Below are 22,241 nucleotides of genomic sequence, written 5' to 3'. Positions count from 1 at the left end.
AGAGAAAAGTCGAGAAGAGGCTGCTGGAAATGAGGACAAATCGATAGAATACAGTCTCACACAAGTCAAGAAAGAGTTACATCTTGTATTTCTACGAACTAAACAAAGAATGTTTGGACAGGCAGCTGCCCAAGCGCCATAATACTAACCAGAGAATGGCACCATTTGTCAGAACTCACAGTGCCAATGACCATGAATGGGAGAACGGGCCAGATATGGAGAGGCAGGCAGTGCAACCACATGGTCCCCATAGTGACCTCACACACTTCTGACCAATTGCGACCTGACCAAAAGGGATCCAAAGATGGAATCACCCTTTCCATCAAAGGTCATTCTAACTGTTCAAAGCTTTTTCCTAAATGTGGTCTATCCTTTTCTGATGTTGACTTCAGTCTCCTTGTAGCCTGATACTCCTAGATCTCTGTTTAGAAGCCACAAGGAATGTATTAATGACACATCGGACATGTTTAGAGTCCGTTTAAAAAATGTTCCAGAATGTTAGAAGCAGTGACTATGTCGTCCTCTCTCTACACGTATTCTGTTCCCCTTCCAAGTGTCTTTGTCCCCAATCTTCATCCACCTCTCTGTTCCCAGAACTTGCCACCCTGCACCCATTCTGGGAAGCTTCTCCATTATCTCTAGTCGCCTTAAAACTGTGCTGACAGAGAATGTCACCTTATGAGCAAATTCAACCTGGGGCTTCTTTAGGTATCCTTCTGTAGACTGTAGTAATAGGGGTGCAATTGCATTCACTGAGCTTAGTCTCTTGCTATTTCTATTTCCCACTTGTCTCCCTCCAAGCCGGCCTGTTTGTTGTGTCTACATAATTCCCAGTGAGTGATTTCATCAGTATAAGGAATGTCATCCCTCATCACCCTATCATTTCTGATTAACATCACTCAGTCTAATGTACTTATATCTTGTACCAGTAAGGCCTGCATGATGCTTTATGCTTCCCGTGCCTCTTGCTAGGCATTGCCTTATTATATACTCAAACGAGAGAAGCGTCTCAAATGAAGAGGGAGATCAAGCTGAGGCTGAGTAGCTAAAGGCAGAGGGAAAATTGGAAGCATGATGTTTTGCTCACCCTGGCAAAGGGTGCTAAATGAGGACATCTAACAGTTTAGTTTGAAATCTAGATTACCCATCACTTACCCTCTGTATAAGTTCCAAGGTAAATTAGTAACAACAACAATAATAAGTAGCAACCTACTAATAACAGTTTAGTATGTGTACCAATCCTCAAAATCTGCTTTTAGTAGCTCTCTGTCCCATAATAGGCATGCCAAGTTTGGGAGTGGTAGGCATTATTCATTTTAAAGATAAGAAAATTAAGACATGGAGCCAGGTGGCTTTAATGACGGTCTCCCCCTCAGTAGGTTGCAACGATCTTTAATCTGTTTAACCACTTTCTAGTTTTGTACCACTCTCTCTGTAGAGCATATTGTAAGCTAATATTATACTATATGCTAATATTGACCGAAAAATATTGTTATTTTGGAAATTATTTGTTCATATAGAAGGGATATATGGGCTGTAGCAACATGTGATGCTTTGTTTGTGAGTTAAGAGATGTCGCTGGAGTGTGCAAGAAGGGCAAGAGAGTATTAGCCAGGTACTGTGCAATGTCAGCCATTGTGTCTTGGACGGAGCTGAAATGCATGCACACAGCTTCTGTCAATAGCCCATTTGGTACATAAACAAGATTCAAGGTGACTGATCGGCCTAAGAAAACAGTGTTTTCAAGCACTTTTAATGCCACTCCAACTGCATTCACTTGTATATAAATCATGTGGTAATTTATTCATTAAAATATCCTGTACTTGGCAACATTTTTATTAACCTTGGTTTACATTAATAAGCTATGTACTTGTGTATTTAATATATCTCTGTATAATGATTCTGTAGCTCTTATTTTCTTCCCACACAGACTAACGCCATTACCAACCGTCAGCTTGCACTACACATCTGTTGAACATAGTTCACATTTAGAGTGTTCAGAGGCTTTGGGAAGCCCAGGTTGTGCATAGGACCTACTCTACCACCTACAACTGTATCAGAATCACCTGTGAGGGGTTTGGTACTTGTAATAATTTGTTCTCATGTGCCTTTGCCATCTACCCAAACACAATCTCTAGCGATAAAGATATCCCTAAACAAATAAGAATTTCAGAAAGCTTCCAGGTCACAAATCAGCCCTCAAAACTGTGGCTAAGCAATGTCTACTTTACACAGTTCACAGCAGTGTTGGAAAATACACCAAGTGATCCACCGACTCCCTGAGCAGACATCAATGTAGGTTCTTACTAAATGCTGACACTTTTTATTTACAATGTTTGGATAACCATTTTAAAGCCTAGCTCATTAGAGAAAACCCTATGAACACACAGATATATCCAGTTCATGTGGACCTTGGGGACAAGTTGAAGATCTTATCTTCTTATAGGTCTAGTTGACAGAGGCACATAATAAACAAAATTAAAAATAAAAGTGTTTTTTTCCCCAAAAGACTGGAAGAAGGAAATCAAATACACGACTAATAACTTTCTATCCTATTTGACACCCAAGGCAGATGCTGCCAATCAAACCAAGAAACTTTCCTTGTTACAGCCAAAATATTTTTAATACAATGACCCTGGGGCACGTGATCAGCTCTCAAAAGCATGAAATATATTTTCCGTTCCATTGCTATGGTCAGTACATAAAGTGAAATGACTTTACATTTTCTTCTAGCCCACTATACCACAGGCAATGTTCTACACAGCACATGCAGACACTGGAAGGTTTTCATGTGGATAAGACCCCAGAGTAGAATCCTGTGGCCCTTGATGATTCATAGAGTACTGAGTTGACATTGATATCTTTGGATGGAAAGATCCAGAAATTATCCAACTTCTAGAATGTTCAGGAGATATGAGTCACACACATACTATTTAAACCAACCTAGTCTTTGATGTGGGATTCCCCTCTGTATGCTGTGAATACCATTGGTTAATAAAGAAACTGCCTTGGCCTGATACGGTAGAGTAGAGCAAGGTGAGGAAAACTAAACTGAGTGCTGGGAGAATGAAGGCAAAGTCAGAGAGAAGCCATGTAGCCCTGCTGGAGACAGACACCAGAACTTTAGCCAGTAAGCCACAGTCTCGTGGCCATGCACACATTAATGGAGATGAGTTAAATTAATATGTAAGAGTTAGTCAATAAAAAGCTAGAGCTAATGGGTCAAGAAGTGTTTTAAACAATATAGTTTCTGTGTGATTATTTGGGGGCTGGGCAGTCAGGAACAAACAAGTGGCCTCCTACAAGTCTCTGTTGAGAATAACTCAAAGTTGTACTTCAAAGGTAAGTTCTTTGGAGAGACAAATTGAGTCCAAAAGTGTGCTAAATGCAAAGGCAGTATGGTTTTTGTATGTGTATGGTAAATATGTGTGTACATTTTAATGAGCGTGCATATATATGTACATATGTCAGATGCTGGCATTAAGTATATTCCTCCATCACTTTCCATCTTTTCTTGAGATAGGGTCTTGTTGACCCTGTAGCTCACTTGGCTAGACTCAATGACCAATAGCTCCAGGGATCTGCCCATCTACTTCATGACCATTTTGTTCCTAGTGCTGGGATTACATACATGCATGTACTACCATTTCCAGCTTTATATACGTGTGCTAGGGTTGCAGCAAAGTCAGGTTCTCATGCTTATCATGGAAGCAATATATCCACTGAGTCATCTCCTCAGCTCCCAAAGTTAGCGCATCCAACTCAAAGAATCATATGACACTCTGCTTGACTTCTACTGGTAACGCTTTACATTACAAAGATTCAGGATCATGTCTTCACACAGATATTACGTGTCCTGGTAAACATGACAAAGAAGAAATCACAAGAACACTTGGTTTGCTATTGGTTTTCATTAGTAGAACAAATCATTATAATTCATTTCTTTTACCTCTTATGGTCACTCTAAGCTTGCTAGCTTTTACTGCCACTTCCCAAGTCCTCATGGGTAGAATACCATTTAAGATCATGTCTTGGGTGATGTCTAGCTAATTGGATTGATTCAATCACACTGACAGGTCCTGTGACCCAATAATAAGGTCACAAAGGACAGACTCACCTCATCATAGATGCTGTCATTCCTGCGGAAGTCCCCTGCTTTCCTCGGAAGAATGTGGACATGCACATGCTGGAGGTACAAAAGAAAGAAAAAAATGTGTTTAATTCACCTTCTGTCTTTTGACTTGACAGTGATGCTCTCCGGAAGGCCAATTACCCTTCACAGGTTCTCGCTGGATTATTTTTCAGGAGAGGCTGATGATCACTTTCAGAAACTACATCTGAAATCTGCTGCGAGTGGAGAAACACAAAACAAGAGGGATACAAGCTGGTGGCCTGCGAGACTTTGAGGGAAATGTCAGTATGTATCACAGGATCTGTGGAATCATGCGTCACTGTCAGTCTGGGCTGTAGTCAGCCAGGGCTTTGAAATGACAGCGTGTCTTCAGAGACGGTTGTTATGACTGTGACTCTGAAGCTGACAAGAGAGAAGGATTGGTCAAGAGAAAACTGAATAAATAGCCAGGGAATTGGTGAAAAGAGGAAGTAGTGTGGGCCAAATCAAGAATGCTGGCTTTGACTAATAATTATATAAGACAGACAGCTCTCGTTCATTCTTATTTGCTATGACAACCAGAGATTGTATTAGTCCTGGACAGTGTTTCATGGAGTGCTTCCACAGTTCTTTTCTGAAGTGATCTTCATTTTACAGAAGAAGAAACCAATACTCAGAGAGGTCAGGGCTCTGAGCAGAGAGTGGTAGAGTCCTCACAGGAAATGATGTCACATGGTTCTCATCTTCTTGTTCATTGCCATCACACAATAATTCTGTGAACTTTATATTTTTAAAAAGTTTTTAAAAAATAAATCTAGGATGTGTCTGTCTCTCTCTGTGTGTGCATGCGTGTGTGTGAGTGTGTATGCGCATATGTGTGTGAGTATGTGTGTGTGTATGTATGTGTGTGTGTGCGCGCATGTGTATGATGGTCAGAGGACAACGGACAGCAGGTCCTATCCTTCTACCTCATGCATTTTGGGAATAGAACTCAGGTTGTCAGTCTGGGCAGCAAGTACCTTTACTGATGAGCCATCTTACTGGCCTTCACTTAATCTTTTAAATCCCTCATTTCCCTGGTCTAATCTACTAAAGCACCCATGTAATAGACATAGCAGTCTTATTAGTCAGAGATCATGACTTAAGGATCACAGCGTATCTAATTCAATATATAGTCTTCAAGGCTAAAATGCTACTTGGAAGTTTTATTCTACCAATGGTATCTATTGTATCTCTCTAAACCTAAACCTCATTCATAGCCTTGAGCTAACTTCCTGAACTTGTTATTAATTACAGAGAAAGGAGAATGGAAAAGCCAAAGTATGGAAAGACAGGCAAAGAATCAAAGTACATCCCCACTCACCCCCCCACCCTATCTTGATTCCTATGGCTGGGCTACAATAATGGGCCTCCAGAGAACAGAACGTGAAATATCTCGTGGTTTTGTGTACAAGGAAGGGAGAACAATAAGGTATACAGGATAGGCAGTAAGTTGGGCTGTCCAAGGTGAATGAAACAAAGAAGAGCTTCATGTCAGCTCCCAAGTACAGAGTCCCCAGGCAGTTTCTGCCCAAATCACCTCCAGTTCATGATGATGGCAACCTCAAACCCTAGAGTCAATGGAATATAGGCATATTTAAGTCTCAAATGTGAACAAGAAAAAGGGATACAGAAACAGACATGGAGAAGTAAGTTACAAACTACCTAGGAACCAAATTCTTACAAGAAAGTCTTGCAACATGGGCCCAAGAAGAAAGTAACCATGCAAAGTAGTTGAATGAATCAGACTTCAGACCAGAGAAGACACGGAGGGGAAATGGCTGAGTACTGGGTGAAAGACCCCTGGCCCCCAGTCTTCACTTGCAAATCCTGATACAATTCTTCCTTTTTCCCCCCTCCCTTTCTTTCTCACCAAGACCCTTTCTCTCTTCCTTCCTTGATGTCATCTACCTGTTCTCCACCCCATTCCTTACATGTAAGTCATCAAAATTTTCAGAGCAAAATTTTGTACTCATACTACCAGAGGGCACAGAACACAACAGTAACAGCTTTTACCTGGAATACAGTATACACAATACTGTCGGATCACCTATGTACTAGCTGTGTTACCTTGCCACGGCAGGCCTGTGACTCAGCATCTTTCTCTGTAAGAGGCACTGCAGCCTCCCCACCTTACGGACCTAACGTATGAAATCTACTAAGCGCATGGTTGTCATACGCTTGTGGTGCTACTTAGCAGAGTGTTCTCAACACACACAGATGCAGTGGGGACAGCATTACTGCTAAGAATGCAATCTGAAGACCAGAGGTCATGTTCAGTGACTGGTTTTATATTAGCAAAGTTGGTATTTCAGAAGCTCCTTAAAGGGGCCACCATGAAAGCATCTCTTTTCACAGATTCTGTTTCTGTTGTTTTGATTACAAAACAGCAGTAAATAGCTACGTATTGCTAAAATTAGGGATGTTCTGATCTACTTTCTAATAACTCCCCAAGTGATGCTGCTCACTTGAGAGCCAATGACTCAGACCATCCCTTTTGTTCTTAGGTCTAGCCCTGTGAAACGCACTGAGGTAACACCTTGTTGGCCTGCCCTGCTGTGGTATGTGGAGAGCTATCTCCATATGCTGCCCAGGCTTTCAGCATTGATCACCCACTCTGCCTGTCCCCAAGGTCATGCCAGTGACTCCAGGGTCTGGACATGTCTCTGATTCCCTTTCTATCCCCTCCTCCTCTGGGCTTCCTCTTCAGAGCTATTTCTATAGACTGCTACCATTCAGTTCTGGAAATGCCACTTTCCGTCACTGGAAACCATTTAAAACTTGCCGTGATACCAAATGTAGTAAACAGCTCTCTGTCTAGCTGATGTTTCCCTGAGGGCATGATCTCACCTCCTCCTAATACATGATACGCTGACATAGGCTCTTAAGTGACAGCCTAATCACAGGATTCTGACATCCCACTCAGCCTCTCAGGACTGAGGAATCATGACAAAGCCAGTGCTCATCCTTCTAAGGAAGAGAAGTAGGACTCAACCTACGAACACAATAAGTATATAAACCAAGAGATGATAATTTCCAGAAGCCCAGAGAAGGGGGGATTGCAAGGAAGAGGGAAACATCAATAGTGTTCATCGTTGTTGAATGCTTGAGTTGGTTTCAGTGAAGCTGGAAAGATAACCCTGCAAAGGCCAAGAAAAGATACTCAGTGCCATTAGTCATTAGTGAAATGTCAATCAAAATCACACAGAGATACCACTCCATAGGCACCAGGCTGCCTCTAATCAAAACACAGAGAAGTGCAAGGGCGGGTGAGACCGGGGAGGCATGGAAGCCACAAACGCTTTTGCACAGAGTGCAAAATGATGCAGCTGCATGCTTGAAAAACAGTTTGGCAATTCCTCAAAATGTTAAACATACAGACACCAAATGACCCAAAATTATATTCCCAGTATATACCCAGGAGAACTGAAACCATGTAGGCACAAAACCTCGTAATGCATATTTATAGCAATATTATTCACCATCATCAAAAAGTGGAAACAATCCAAAGTGACTATCAACTATGAATGCTGTAATAAGAAGACAACGGAAGATGATTGGGCATAAAAAGGAATGAAGCCGCTAAGGGACGGCATTATGCTAAGTGAAGGGAGTCAGATACCAAACGGTCATATAATACGCGATTCCATTTATGAAATGCCCAGACTAGGCAAATTCACAGGGAGAGATCAGTGCTTCCTGCAGCACAATGAAGAGCGACTGTCAGTGGCAACTGCGTATCTTTGGGGGTGATGGATGATTTCTTCTCTAGCCTCATATAGTCATGGCGGTCCCACAACTTTGTGAATGTGTTAAAACCTACTGAAGCTTTTGCTTTCACAGTGTGAAGTGTATGGATTCTAGCTCGCTAGAGGTGTGGCTAGGATGGGAGGAGAAGAGAGACAAAAACATCGCCTTTTCTGCTCGCTCTGCCTCTTTCTTCCTTCTATTTTTTTTTCCCACACATGTATCCATCACCTGAAGATGGTCAGTGCTGTCAAAATGGTCCGGCTTTTCCTTGTTAGGACTGTATCATAGTTCAACTGCAGGGGATAAAATAACGGCAGGAAAAAGCATAAAAGGCCAGCCTCCTTTATAACTGGATTAGCTATACACCCAGTCAATTAAGCCTGTGTAAACGCCTGTCTTCAATACTGCCTGAGAATAATGATAGAAGGAAAATTTGGCTTAAAAGAATAATAAATATTATATTGTAGGGGCCAGATAATGTCTTCTCCAAAGATACCTACTCTCTAATCCCAGACCTGTAAATATGGCCGATTACAGGACAGGGAAAGTTCAGGTTGTATATGAATTGAGGTTGCTTACCAGCTGTCTCAGTTAGGGTTTCTATTGCTGTGAAGAGACACCATGACCATGGCAATTCTTCTAAAATAAAATTGCTTAATTGGGGTGGCTTGCTTAGAGTTTCAGAGGTTTAGTCTATTATTAGCATGGCAGGAAGCATGGCAGAGAGCAGGCAGACATCTTGCAGGCAACAGGAAGTCAACTGAGACACTGGGTGGTATTCTAAGCATAGGGACCTCAAAGCCTACCCCCACAATGATACACTTCCTTCAACAAAGCCACATCTCCCTAGGAGGTTATGGAGGACAATTCCATCCAAACTACCACATCAGCTGATCTTGAATTTGAAATCTACCTTGGATTACTTGGCAAGGATCAAGGTCATTACAAGAGAGCATCAAAGTAGAAGTCACTGAAGACTCAGCTAATGGGTTTTCTCAGAGTAATTGAATCAGGAGGACCTAGACTTAATCACTGGATTAATTCATCATGGAGTCATATTTTGATGATATTATTAAGAAGTAGAAGGATGCAAGGCATCCTTGGAGGAAGTAGGTTACTGGGGGCATGTCTTATCTTGTCTCCTGAGCGTCTCTGAGTTGATTCTTGGATTCCATGTAGTCATCATCTCTGCAGATTCATATTCTTCTTCCATTATGTTCTTTCTCACCATGGCCCAGTAACAATGGAATCAGATCACCATGGACTAAAATCTCTGAAACCATGAGAAATCAATCTTTGCTTCTCTAGCTTGTTTCTCTCAGGTATTTGGTCATGACAAAAACTAAAGAAACATATAAAAAATACAAATAAATAGCCCAGTACAAAACAAATGTTGATGAGCTGATTTTAAATATGGATTTTATATTTTTTTATTTTATCGGTATAACGCTTTGAGGAAGTGAATATGACCTGATTGATGCGATAGGTAAAGAAAGTGAGTGTGGTGGTTTGAAAGAAAATGCCCTCCAAAGGGAGTGAAACTATTAGGAGGTGTGGCCTTGTTGGAGTAGATATGGTCTTGTTGGAGGAAGTGTGTCACTGTGGAGGGGACTTTGAAGTTTTATATATGCTCAAGGTTCCACCCAGTGTCTCAGAGCACTTCCTGTTACCCCTGAGTCAAGATGTAAGGACTCTCAGATCCAGCACCAAGTCTGCCTGCATGCTGCCGTGCCTCACCATGATGAAAATAGACTGAAACCCTAAAAATAAAAGCTACCACAATTAAATGCTTTTCCTTTGCAAAAGTTGCCATGGCTAGTCACATGGTCATGATACATGTCTTTAACTCCAGCACTCAAGAGCCTGAGGCAGGCAGATCTCTGTGAGTTTGAAGCCGGCCTGGTCTATAGCGTGAGTTCCAGGACAGCCAGGGCTACACAGTGAAACCATGTCTCACCACCTCCGCCAAAAGAAAAAAAAAACAAAAAAACAAAAACCCAACAACAACAAAAAAGGAGTTGCCATAATCATGGAGTCTCTTCATAGCAATAGCAACCCCAACTAAGACAGCAAAACACAAAATTTCCACCATAAGACTAAATAAGGATTTATGTCTTTTGTGCTTTTTATGAAATTTGGAAAATTACCAAAAGCTCTCAAATGGCAATAGGCAACTATGCTTATATAATAAAGTTCCATAGGCAACTATGTTTACATAATAAAGTTCCAATTTGTTGATCATCAAACTAACACATCAAACACACGGAGAAGACAGAAAAACACTCAGAAGAAAATCAAGAACATCCAGTTGTTCACTTGACCGAGTCATAAAAATTCCTTTTCTTCAGAAACGCAAGAATATAAACACTTCTCTTTGTCTCCATGGCCCTGAAACACACTTGGAATCTAGGACAGAAATGCAAGCGGCCTACTGGGGAGGTGATCCCTAAACACATCAGTCAGGGACTGTGGGACAAAGCACAGGAAGAATAGCCAGTACAAGAAGCATTATCAAGCGAGTTACCTCTGTGAGTGAACAGCTTCGTCCCACGACAGTCTAAATCATGGACCGAAGATTGCCACTCCAGGGGTGAGGGAGCCGTCTATTTATATACTGGTTAAGAACTGCTCTTGGTAACGTGTGCATCATCCAATATGCCAATTTCCTATGCCCTGAGAGTTAAGAGTGACACTCTGTCCCTAGCAGTATCTCGACAGAAATCGGGTCAACAAGGGTATGTCACAGCCACAGACCGTGGGGTCAAGGTGATATGGTAGCGTACAGACCCCATTTGTAGCAAATGGTGTCTCATATCTAACACCTGGAAACTTATGATCGACTCCTGGGCTACAGGGTTAGGAGCTCAGTCTCCTTTCCATAGGTGAGAGAGAGAGATTAACAGTCTGATAGGAATCTCATCACTGGTTCTCAACCTGCCAACCAGCTGCACAGAGATCTTTCACTGAGACTATGGGCAATACTCAGGCCTTGGGTTGTCTTTCACAAAACATGGCATACAGAGTTTTCCATGTGTTCCATCTGTCCCAGTCAAGTTGGGAAACTTAAAGAAAAGGGATAAAGAACCAATTCAGTTAACAAAGCAAAACAAAACAACCCCCCCCTACAGGATTGTGGAGCCCCTCTAGAGTTTTGCAGCTTAACAATTGTGTTTTTAAGCCATCCATCACCGGCGGCGCTCCCGTGGTGGCTTATAATCATACATCACGAGAGGGATTGTACTCTTCTGATATATGGGCTCCGTACATCATCTCAGCACCACGGATGTGATGATGTATTGCTCCGAGCCACAATGAGCGTTTAAAGGAGCTTTTAGCCACCAGACAGTTTTAAATTTCAAATTTTCCCCAAATCAAGGTCTTTTCAAGTCAGATACATTCCAGGCAAGGGAATGTGATCCTATATGGAGTCACTGAGTCTGAGAGCCTGCCAACCTGTCATTGCCTTTTGGCTTCAAGCTCAGGAGGTATAAATAATTGGCAGGTTCTTTTTCTTTTTTATTCATAAGAACATGCCAATTGGTTACCACTATCTTCCATATAGTAAGCATGAACAACTCATCACCATCCCAAGCACCTCCCGATAGGGTAGTGGCTAAACCCAGGGAGATTGTTTCTCTTTTCTTTCCTCTGAGAAGCTCTTCTACCAGAATCTAAAACAGAACAAAACAAAAGGAACAGGTAAAAAGGAGATCAACTTCCTAGCTTATTGCTCTCAACCTCCAAATAGAAAAAGAGCCTTTCTAACATCTGTTTTTAAGACACAGGAAGCCCTGATGGCAACTGAGAAAAACAAAGGTGAACGGTATGTGGGCGTCTTGCCCAGAGGTGGACATGGAAGCTACTGTCACGGTTCAGTCACCTGCCATATTGTAACTTGTTACTAAGTAATGCAGCTTCTGAGGAAGCAACACAGTTCCAGGAGAATGTATCCACTTTAATTAAGACCTACCTGCTGGGGGTGGGCGTGTTCAGCGTAATTACTATCAATTAGGAAAACAGGTGCTACAAGAACTTGTCCCCCTTGTTCAAAATCTCACCTCAATAAGCAGAACAATATGAAACTCTCCCTACTGTTCGGTAATAGACACTAATAGCGACGCTGAGAGACAATTACATCTCCAGTGGTGTCTTCCGTTTTCCTTCACCAAGTATATTAAAGGAACAGATAGTGGTAGAGATAGCACCGTGTGGAGAGAAACATCTGGACATGAGGAATTAACAGCATCATTCCTTTCAGTTACCCCAGTAGATTCCAACCCTCAAGTTATTAAAGGCTTTTGGCATTCACTTCCAAATAATTTTGTATCTCAAAAGAAGGTTCAACTTCCCTTTCTTTCATAACAGAGGACTAATATTGAATGACAATAATAAAATATGGTATGGAATGCATCACATGCTACTTTGAGGCTGCCAGCTGATTAACATGAATGAGTCAGGTTTCATGTCTGCAAAGATGGGTTCTTCTTGTACAAGCTGATAAATGAATTCACAAAATCTATTTCCTTTCTTCTATACAGAGGGATGCACAGTTGAAATTTTTTCATAAGGTAAAACATCTATGCCTAGTAATATTATGCCACCCATCTAACTATTATTTAAAAGTTACTGTTACTTTTATTAGCTATTATTGATGTGAAAATGATATGCACCAAGAATTATGTTTAGTCATATATGCATATATTATATGAACACATGTATGCACAGCCCTACCAAACACTATGACTTGGTTATTGTTCTTAGACCTCTTTATGTGTATGTCTTCTTCTAGTGCTTTCTCTCGGTCTCTCTGTCTGTCTCTCTCTGTCTCTGTCTCTGTTTCTCTCTCTCTCTCACACACACAGAGGGAGAGTGGTTCTTTGAAAAAATGAGACTCGCAAGATTTAGCAAATTTCATCAAGCTGATAAAGGGGCAAAGCTGAGGTTCTAAGCAGGACCATGAGACACTGACTCATTTTGTCTCATCCATCTGTGATGCACATTGTAGTTCATGTGACTAGCCCAAGGGTAGGCCTTTACTTGTAAGCAGGCCAGTAGCATCACAAAACATCACAATCCCTTTTATTGGAACAAAAATTCTAGTTTAGGTGAATGTATACACACACACACACACACACACACACACACACATACATTCCGTCATCAAGTCATGTATTTTATGCTACGGAATCTTATATCTGCTAGTTCAAGCGTTCTCTGGTGGTTGCAGTGGAGAAAACCAAGAAGGAAATAGAATAAAGAAAGATGGTTCTTATGAGGTCCTCAAAGAACCAGTCACTAACTTTTTAGCTCTGTCAATGTTATCGAACCTTCATTGTGTTCCTACCAGAACTCTCAGAGAGAAAAGAAACATTTTAGAATAGAAGACATCCTCTCCACTCCTGCACAGAAACCTCAAGTACTCCAGGAATTTCAGCAGTTGAGTATTCTTTATTTTCACAATAGGAAGCAACAGTTACCTCTGCTCCCCATTAAGCTCTTACCATCTGCTGTGCACCATACTCCAAGAACTGAGATGAACGCTTTATCTACAATATCTCAATTATTTATCATGAACCTCCCTGACATCTATCATCAGAATCATTGCCGTTGTTGACAGGTGAGGAAACTGAGCTAACAGAAGTGGAGCGCATCATCATCTCCCTTCCAAATCCACGGTGTGACATCCTAGTACAGCTGAGTTCAGACTAGCAGAGGTTCCAAACCCTCTTGGCACACTACTGACCCTTGAGACAGAAAACTGAGTGGCGAGCGAAGCCCATGGGAGGGCTCTAGAACACGTTTGAGATCTGTCTTTACAGATACTCGGTAGCACATTTTGGCTCCCAGTTGACTTTCCGTGACACACAGCTGTAAGTTCTTAAAACTGATTGGCAAGAAAAGAGCACATTGACAATCACTGCCCATAAAGAGGTAGACAAGCTTAAAGGAGGCATAAAGCCAGCAGGGACCTGGGAAGAAGCCAGTCCCTGCTGTACTGGGTGATGCTCACGTGACAGCAGGGATGAAATCTGGGTAAAGTGTTTTAGAAAGAGTCTTCCTGTTCAGCTAGAATGAAAGAGCTCTCAGGGTCTCTCAGCATGTGTCTGTTTGCTTTTGTGTACTGCCTGGCTCTGATTTTACCACTACGGCTAACTTACAAATCCCAAGACTGTTACTTGATCCATTGACACTGTAATCATTGTTTTTATGATGGGTTTGGCTTTTTGGAAATTAGTTAAAAGTCTTCCTACTTCCCTGTGAAAATCCTTTCCCATCCCTCCTATTCCTCCTACCCTAGTCTTCTAAGAGCCTTTCCAAAGCAGCTTCCATTGTAAAAGGTCAAACTCTCCCTGGCCTCTCTGAGGCCTCCTGTGATTGTGGGCTGACAATTTGTAACTGTACAGTGTAAAAACCACAAGTGTTTCTCTTCCATTATTTTGGAATTTTGGGATATTCGTTATTGTGGTTTTGTCCTGATTTTTTCCCTTTACCCATTCCATGTTCCTAGGCTAAAGAACAGATTTATTATCTGTTATTGGAATGGTATGATCTAATGTGAGTGGACCAATGGAGGGAGAGATAAATAAGGAGACTGATGAACGACGGAAAGATATAGGAATGAATGAACAAATAGGTGAGTGATTGGATGGATGGAGGAAAAAGTTAAATAAGGTCCAGGACAGTGCTCTTAGGTTATGTAAAATTTAAAATGTCTATGTACTGATTTTCTTGACCATTCACATCTTTTACTTCTTCTTGAGGCTCCCTGGTCATACAAGGATATGGCAGACAAAAGAGCCATTGCAAAAGAAATGCAGACATCATTCATCCACACAAAAGAACATCTTCCCACCAAAGTTGCCACTCTAATGGTTTTTCCAAAGCAATTTATTTTTGGAACTCCTCAGGTGCACTCTGAGTCTGGAGCAACAGCTGATCCTACCATCAGGATTGTGAGGACTGCCAAGGAGGCCCACTCATTGTTCAACACTGACTTTACTAACAGCCGTCAGGGCTCCCTCTCAAAACACAAGAAACCCATCTTGCCTCTGACCTTCATAGGTTAACCCTCTCTTTGAATAGAATTCCCAAACCAGGCAAATTTCATTTGCATGCCATATCAAAACATTAACCTGGAGAGTTAGTGCCTCCCCTTTCTTTCTGTTGAGGACACAATAAAGAAATTGGATGCAAATGTAACAAGGATAACATTTTTCCTTGTCTTCCTTATTTTGTGCCAAATTCACACTGCTTTACTGTTTGCCCTACACATAATTACTGCTCTTTAATTTATGTTTCAATAAAATGTATAATAATAAACGTTTATTGCCCAATGAATAAACATTCAGTCGAAGCCTTTAATGGGGGTTACATGTTGTGAGGCAGCACCGTGGCTTTTCAGAAATCTCGCCCTATACTTAATGAGCATCATTTCCATAATCTGTGCATTATGGTTTAAGCCTCCCTTTAGGAGTATTTTACAAAGCAAAAATTCATGAAATACTTCTAGTCCAAAGGGGGAAAAATTGTTAAGGGGATTAATAACTTGTCCCGTTAAAGAGACAGTACAAGCTTTCATGTCCCCCCAGAGAGCGTAACTTAGTAATTATAGTGGTGGCATGTTCTAATTATCTCTCTAGTCAGGTGTATATCTACTACAGATTTTGTCACTAAAATTTGGTTTAAATGAAAGTGATGAGATACACAGACAGGCCATTCATGAAGGTCAAGATTGTGGCAAAGCCTCTTTCCTGTGCTAACAAGAAGACTAGACGAGAGAACCAAACCTTTAAGGGATATTAGGATACAGTCAAATAGACGCTTGTTGAAATGGATTCAGTAAAAATGGTTGGAATATTATACAGACACCGGGGGTCAGCAAGACAGCAATGTATAAAGGTGCTTCCTGCCAAGCTTGAGGAGACTGAGGCCAACCCCCGGAGGCACATTGTGGAAGGAAACAACTGCCTTCACAAGTTGCTTTCAACCTCTATATGTGTGTTGTAGCACATGCACTCAAACACGTGGGCACACAAGATGAATTATAAAATAGGTGCCAGCAGAACAGCCATGAAGCTGGAGACTGGCTGAGTGTTTGAGCGCACTTACTGCCCATGCAGATGACCTAGGTTTGCTCCCCAGCATCCACAAAGAGCTCTCAGCCGCCTGTAACTTCAGTTCCAGAGATCTGGTACCTTCTTCTGATTCTGTGGACCCCAGGCATTCATGGAGTACACATGAAAACATTCACACATATAAAAGTAAATAAAAACTTACAGTCACCCAGAAATAACAAAATTTTAACATAATTCTAAGCAGAGCTTCTTCAGGTTGATGACGTGATGCATTATTTTCAACGCAAGGGCTTTAATTTTTTTTAAAAAAATTACTCAACAGAATTTAACACTATAATCATTTCAAAAGGATAATCTACTTTAAGTAATTTTTGCCAATCATATTCTTTAAAGGAGGTGCCTTTAAAAAAATAACTAGAGCACAATGGTATATTTTCTCCTCTTTGCCAGAAGCCGGGACTGGGCAATTTAACTAAAGAGACCTAAAAACATGGGGAGACATCAAGAGACAGACTCGACGATGTGACAAGCATCAGGTACTCAGCCTCTGCGGAGCAGTGAAGAGACATGTGAAGTGACAGCTGTCATGCTGGAGCTTGTCACACTGCTTTACCAATGGGTTGGCACAAGTTATACAAATGTTGCCGGGATGGATTCATTGGACATTGTCGGAAGTCATATGTCTTGAGTACCAGTGAGTATCTCCACGCCTGTCCATCACATGTTGAGTGTGTGGTGATATTTACCACCAGGAATGCTCCAACGGAAATGGAGCCGTCGCTTTGAGTTCCTAAGGAAAAGCTGTGCTGCCATTTTGGGATGTGCTAGCATTCATTCGTGCCTGGCTTTGAGTATCACAGCAAAAGCTTTCCAGCAAAGATTATCTTCCCTTAATATGAGAGTAATATAAGATTTCCATCATTTCAATATTGCTACTTTCATATTTGAGTTCAACAAAATAAAACACTCAGCATAAATAGAACTTGATGTGATCCAAATTTGATCGTATTTCTCTACTGGATTTAATTTCACAAATTCCACTTTTCTCTTGGCGTTCAAGCTTTCCTATTCTAACGTACTTGAATTAGGAAGCATAAAGCTAGGGCTGGGGTGGCTGAGAAAGCAAGTGGGCAAACAGTAGAATTAGGTTGACTCGTGATTTAGATGGTTTTATTTTCCTTATAACTCAAGGCAGAAGATATTTATTCCAGAGTTAGATGCTTAAAATGACATCCTTTTCTAGGACTGAATAGCTTAAAATCTTTTGAGCTGTTGAGGTAGCATTGGAGGTCTATCAGCACGTCATAAGTGTAGATCACCGTGGAAATGATCACCTATAAAGCCAGCCACATCTGCGGTTCATTAGAGAACTGAGACTCATGATGCAATGCACAGTAGAATACTGTTCTCTTAGTTAAAAGGAAGCATTGACATTTGCCACAATGCTGCAGATGAGCATTAAAGCACATATGCCAAACTATATAATGCAGAAAAGAAAAAGAACTGAATCTTCCATTATTTCACGTATGCTTGAGAATTTTCATAAAAGAACTGAAAACTAGAGATAGATAATGAACTAGGGAATCATCAGATTGGGGAAGAGGAGGTAGACACGGATAAATGTGGAACCGAAGACACAAAGCAGCAGACTGGGAGGATAAGCACATCCAGAGAGCTAACATCCAATGCAAGGACCATAGGCAATAGACTATATGTATCATGTTCTGTGTTATCTACAGAAGACTGATCCTGCAGCCCTAGTGGATATCACAATCTGCGGATGTTCAAATTCCTTAAGTAAAATAGTACAAATTCCTTAAGTGAAATAGTATTTAAGCCTATGAAATCTCCCTACAAATTTCATATCTTTACTAGATGACTTATATAACCTAATTGTAAACACTGTATAAATAGTTGTCATATCATATTATTTAAAGGATAATGACCATGCTTTTATATTTGTTTCCCAACCATATGCATTTTGTTTTTCATTATTTTTTCATACATTATATTTTGACCACATTTTCCCCTTCCTCATCTCTTCCCAGATTCCCCCCAACACACACACATATTCTTTATCATTATTAAAAGAGAAAAAAAACAAAACAAAATAGCACACAATAAAACCAAACAAAATGAAACAACAACCATGGAGTAAATCTTCTAAGAATCTCTGTATGCTGTGAAAATATTTTCTTTCCATTGGTTAATAAAGAAGCTGATATGGTCAACAGCCAGGCAAAATAGAGCCAGAATAGGCATCTAAGCAAAGATAATGGGAAAAGAAAGACAGAGTCTGGAAGATGCCAGCAGCTGCCAGAGAAGCAAGATGTGAGGTAACATCATGGCCACATAGCAATACATATATAAATGGATTCATTTAAGATGTAAAAGTTAGTTAGTAATAAGCCAGAGTCATCAGCCAAATAGTTCATAATTAATATTAAGCCTCAGAGTTGATATTCAGGAAGTGATGGACGTGAGAGAAACCTCCAGTTATAAATGGTATGAACTGTCTGAAACGGATCCAAATAAGAAGTAAAAAAACCTTTTAAAAAAGAGGGCATTTAGACCAACAAAAATGGGCATCACACACAGCTTTTTAGTAGGTGCATTTTTTCAGACAGGTTGTTTGCTGGTGGTGAACAGGTGTGTGGCTCCTTTAAGAGATGGATTTCTGTTTTGAGTTGGCAGCAAGGATGACTTTTATGAGAAGGCCTGCTACAGAGCAGAATGGGGTTTGTGGGTAGCATGCTACAAGGTGCTTGGTAAGAGCATGAGCCCACTGTGTCCCTAGAGCTGGGGCATTGAGTATGGCTCCCTGAGCTGGAAGTGAAGATACCTCTGCCATGTTGGAAAGTGGAATGGGGCAGAGTCAACAGCCAAAGCCTCAGCTTTGGTCATAGCCATACCCACTTAGCATTTTAAAAACTCTCCTGATCAGAAAATGATTACAAATAATAATAATAATAATAATAATAATAATAATAATAATGACAGATTCAGACAAAAAACCTCTAAATAGGTCACATTGTGTTTGATAAATATGCATAGGCTGGGGAGAAGATAAAGGATAGACAGAGTCATGGGTTAAATGAATAATTTAAAGAATAATAAACTGAGGTTCTTAAAAAGGAAATAGAACAATAAAAATTATAAGCATGAAAAATGAAAAATACACAGAGTATCAGGATTATGTATATTATTATGTTTTCTTTTAATCTTTGACTGTCAATGAGCTAACAGCAGAGAGACATTTGATTGTGGGGGCTGTTAAGCTAAACCAACATAAAGGTGTCTTGACATCAAAATTTGGGTCTAAGGAAATGTTGCTTTGGCAAAGAGGTTCTTTTTTGTTTCCACAGAAGATGAAAAGCTATGGATCCTTCTAGGCTAATGTGGTTTGATCCAACAAGACCCTCTAAGAGGTCTCCGTGGGGGTGATGGCCCAGGTGATCCAACATTCAGAACAACTTCAAGGCAACTGGCTAAAATGATGCAGCCTCATAGACTGCTTCAGCCAAGATTTAACTATAAATCTAAATTTTCTCAGGATCCCCATAAGATTACCAGCACCCTAATCAGCAGGATGTAGTATTTAAAAACTACACCCAAACTCCCAAAATATTGTTTATAAATGTTTATTTTCATTTAAAAGGGTTTGGTTATAAATGATGAGTGGTCATAGTCAATATCTTTCTAAAGAAAAAAAAAGGGATATGATATAGAAATAAGGAAAAAAGGTAGAACATTGAATCTACTTTAATTTGAAAAACAACTGTTAATCTCAAAATACTTTATATTGCCACAGCTTTTGGTTTATTGATACAAATTTAAGGTCAATTTTGTTATACTACATGTATATTTCTATTCTTATTTAAAGTATTAAGTTTAGGCACCTCATTTAAAAACGTAATGCCTAACTAATAAATACAAATTATATAACTGAGAAACTTATATTAGGTCTTCTAGAAAAGCAGAGATATATTTAAGATGGATAGGTAATCTTAAAACACTTCAAAGACCTACAGAATAGGGCATTTAAAACATTTTAAGAGCTTAAACTTTTCTTGACAGGTAAGTCTGCTCCTGGCAGTACTAATTACTTCAAAGAGGATGATGGGTATTAAAGAAACTTGTTACGGAGTAGGATTTCATTGGGGGCAAAGATAACCATTTAGGCAAGAAACTGTTCTTGCCTGGATAGGTTGATAGTATTTTGTATAAACTGGACATGCAGGACCTACAAAAAGTGACTGCTAAATTTTGGCCAAACAAAAAAGTCTGGTCCTTCAATCTCCTTCTTCACAGAAGAAACTGCCAGACATTCTTTAGGACATAAAAGAAAGTTACTGACAATCAACCAACATAGATGGGACAGTCTTTCAAATTTTCTACTTCATTGAAAATCTGCCAGCGACTATGAGCCTGGAGGCTGAAGATGGACGCCCCAACATTACAGAAGAACTTTGGGTGACTGTCCAAGCAGCCAGATGTTTATGTCATTTCTAGAGTTTTGGTAGTTGCTTGTAATGCATTTTGTATTTACTCGGGTAATATTATATATTTCTGGGGTCTTTGATGTAGTTGAAGGCTAGATAGTTACGATTATAGTTTTCTTTGGTTATGATAAAAGATAAATTAAATATGAACCTTCAGACTCACAAAGATAGGATAGATTATAGAGTATTTTCTTTAATGTTGACAATTACAAATAGACTGAATATTGTAACTGTAATCCTTGCTTGATAACTATTTTGTTATATGATAAGTGAAAGTTAAACACTTCCTTTTTAATTAGACAGAAAATAGGAGATGATGTGGGATGTCCCTCTGTATGCTGTGAATATGTTTTATTACCATTGGTTAATAAAAATATGATTTGGCCAGTAGTCAGGCAGATTAGAATCAAGCAGGAAATCTAAGACAAGATAAAGGGAAAAAGAAGGTGGAGTCTGGAAGATGCCAGCATCCACCAGAGAAGCAAGAAGTGGGGTTAACACCATAGCCATGTAGCAATACATAGATAAACAGAAATGGTTTAATTTAAGATATAAAAGCTAGTTAGTAAAATGTCTGAACTATCAGCCAGTTTATAATTAATATTAGCCTCAGAGTGGTTATTTGGGAACTGGCAGGTGGGAGAGAAGTCTCCAGTTACAAATGTTTTTGATCCCCTGTTTATCTGAACCCATGTAGTACTTGCAGATATGGAAAGTCAACTGTAATAGATATGGGATCCCTGTTAAGTGAGTAGATTTTAATATCTTTAGCTGCAAAATTAACAAAAATGTGTAAACTGATGTATATGTTAAATTTCTTTATCATAGTAATTATTTGAGTATGAATGTGTATCCAATAATATTCATGTTGAATATCTTATGTATACATGATAAGGTTTACTTAAAAGCAAGCATGAGTGAGAAGATGTTCAACTTATATAAGATGCTATTATATAACACATTGAAAACAAACATACATTCTCAACCAATTCTCCACAACATACGAGCATTGTTTTGGTGGCATAGGACAGAATGAATGCCTTGGATCAGACCAATCATGCCCATTCTAATAAGGACCTCCTAATTTACTGCTTGGTTTAGGGATAGGATGATGGCAGCAGGGGCATTGAGAGGAAAACATTATCATGTGAGCCAGCTCCCACACTGGAAGCCAGGGAGATTCGTGGGATCCCGTGTAGTAACACTGAGGCACGAACAAGGAATGTTTCTCAGCTCACCTTTGCTGAGCAAGCATGGGTCAGAGAAGAGTAGATCCACCGTGCTCACCATGAGTCACATGGAGGTGTAGCCAAAGCAGCAGCCATGTGCTGTAAAGAGCAGGTGCCCTCGTTGCCTCTTACCATGGCTTCTCCTGAAAACTGTTTTGTGTTGTGTTCCTGGCCTCCTGGGAAATCTGTCAATTGTATATCAATGGATATACAAAGTTCTCCTTTCAAACCCTCACATTTTTTTTTATCCCTATCCTTTAACCTAGTTCATAGCCTCCTGTTACAGTTACACAACCAGATAAGGGACTCTTCCCAGGCATGTGAGTTTGCTTTGAGGACAGACATAACATCTCCATACAAAACATGGTCTGAGAGATTAAAGATTGCAGATGGAACTGAGAACTGTATTAAAGGCACCAAGATATCACCAAGGAGCCACGGAGATAGTCCTTCAGCTAAGGGCTCAGGAGACAGAAGCACAGACCACCGTGGGCACGCCAAGGGCAAATGCCTCTGCTGTCTCACATGTGAGGTG

General features: G+C 40.3%; 1 protein-coding gene across 1 annotated transcript in view; it reads right to left on the bottom strand.

Annotated features, from left to right (window-relative positions):
- Nucleotides 1–22,241, bottom strand: part of Fhit (fragile histidine triad diadenosine triphosphatase) — an 807,644-nt gene that overhangs the window by 204,962 nt on the left and 580,441 nt on the right. Inside the window, exon 5 of the mRNA XM_048421187.3 lies at nt 4,118–4,186. Within this exon, the coding sequence (XP_048277144.1) occupies nt 4,118–4,186 (69 nt within the window). The remainder of the gene's footprint in view (nt 1–4,117; nt 4,187–22,241) is intronic.

This window comes from Myodes glareolus, chromosome 5 (genome assembly GCF_982192425.1).
Source record: "Myodes glareolus chromosome 5, mMyoGla1.1, whole genome shotgun sequence".
In the NCBI taxonomy this organism is placed as follows: domain Eukaryota; kingdom Metazoa; phylum Chordata; class Mammalia; order Rodentia; family Cricetidae; genus Myodes; species Myodes glareolus.
The sequence above is the reverse complement of the archived record's forward strand: the minus strand, read 5'-3'. Positions and strand labels throughout refer to the sequence as shown.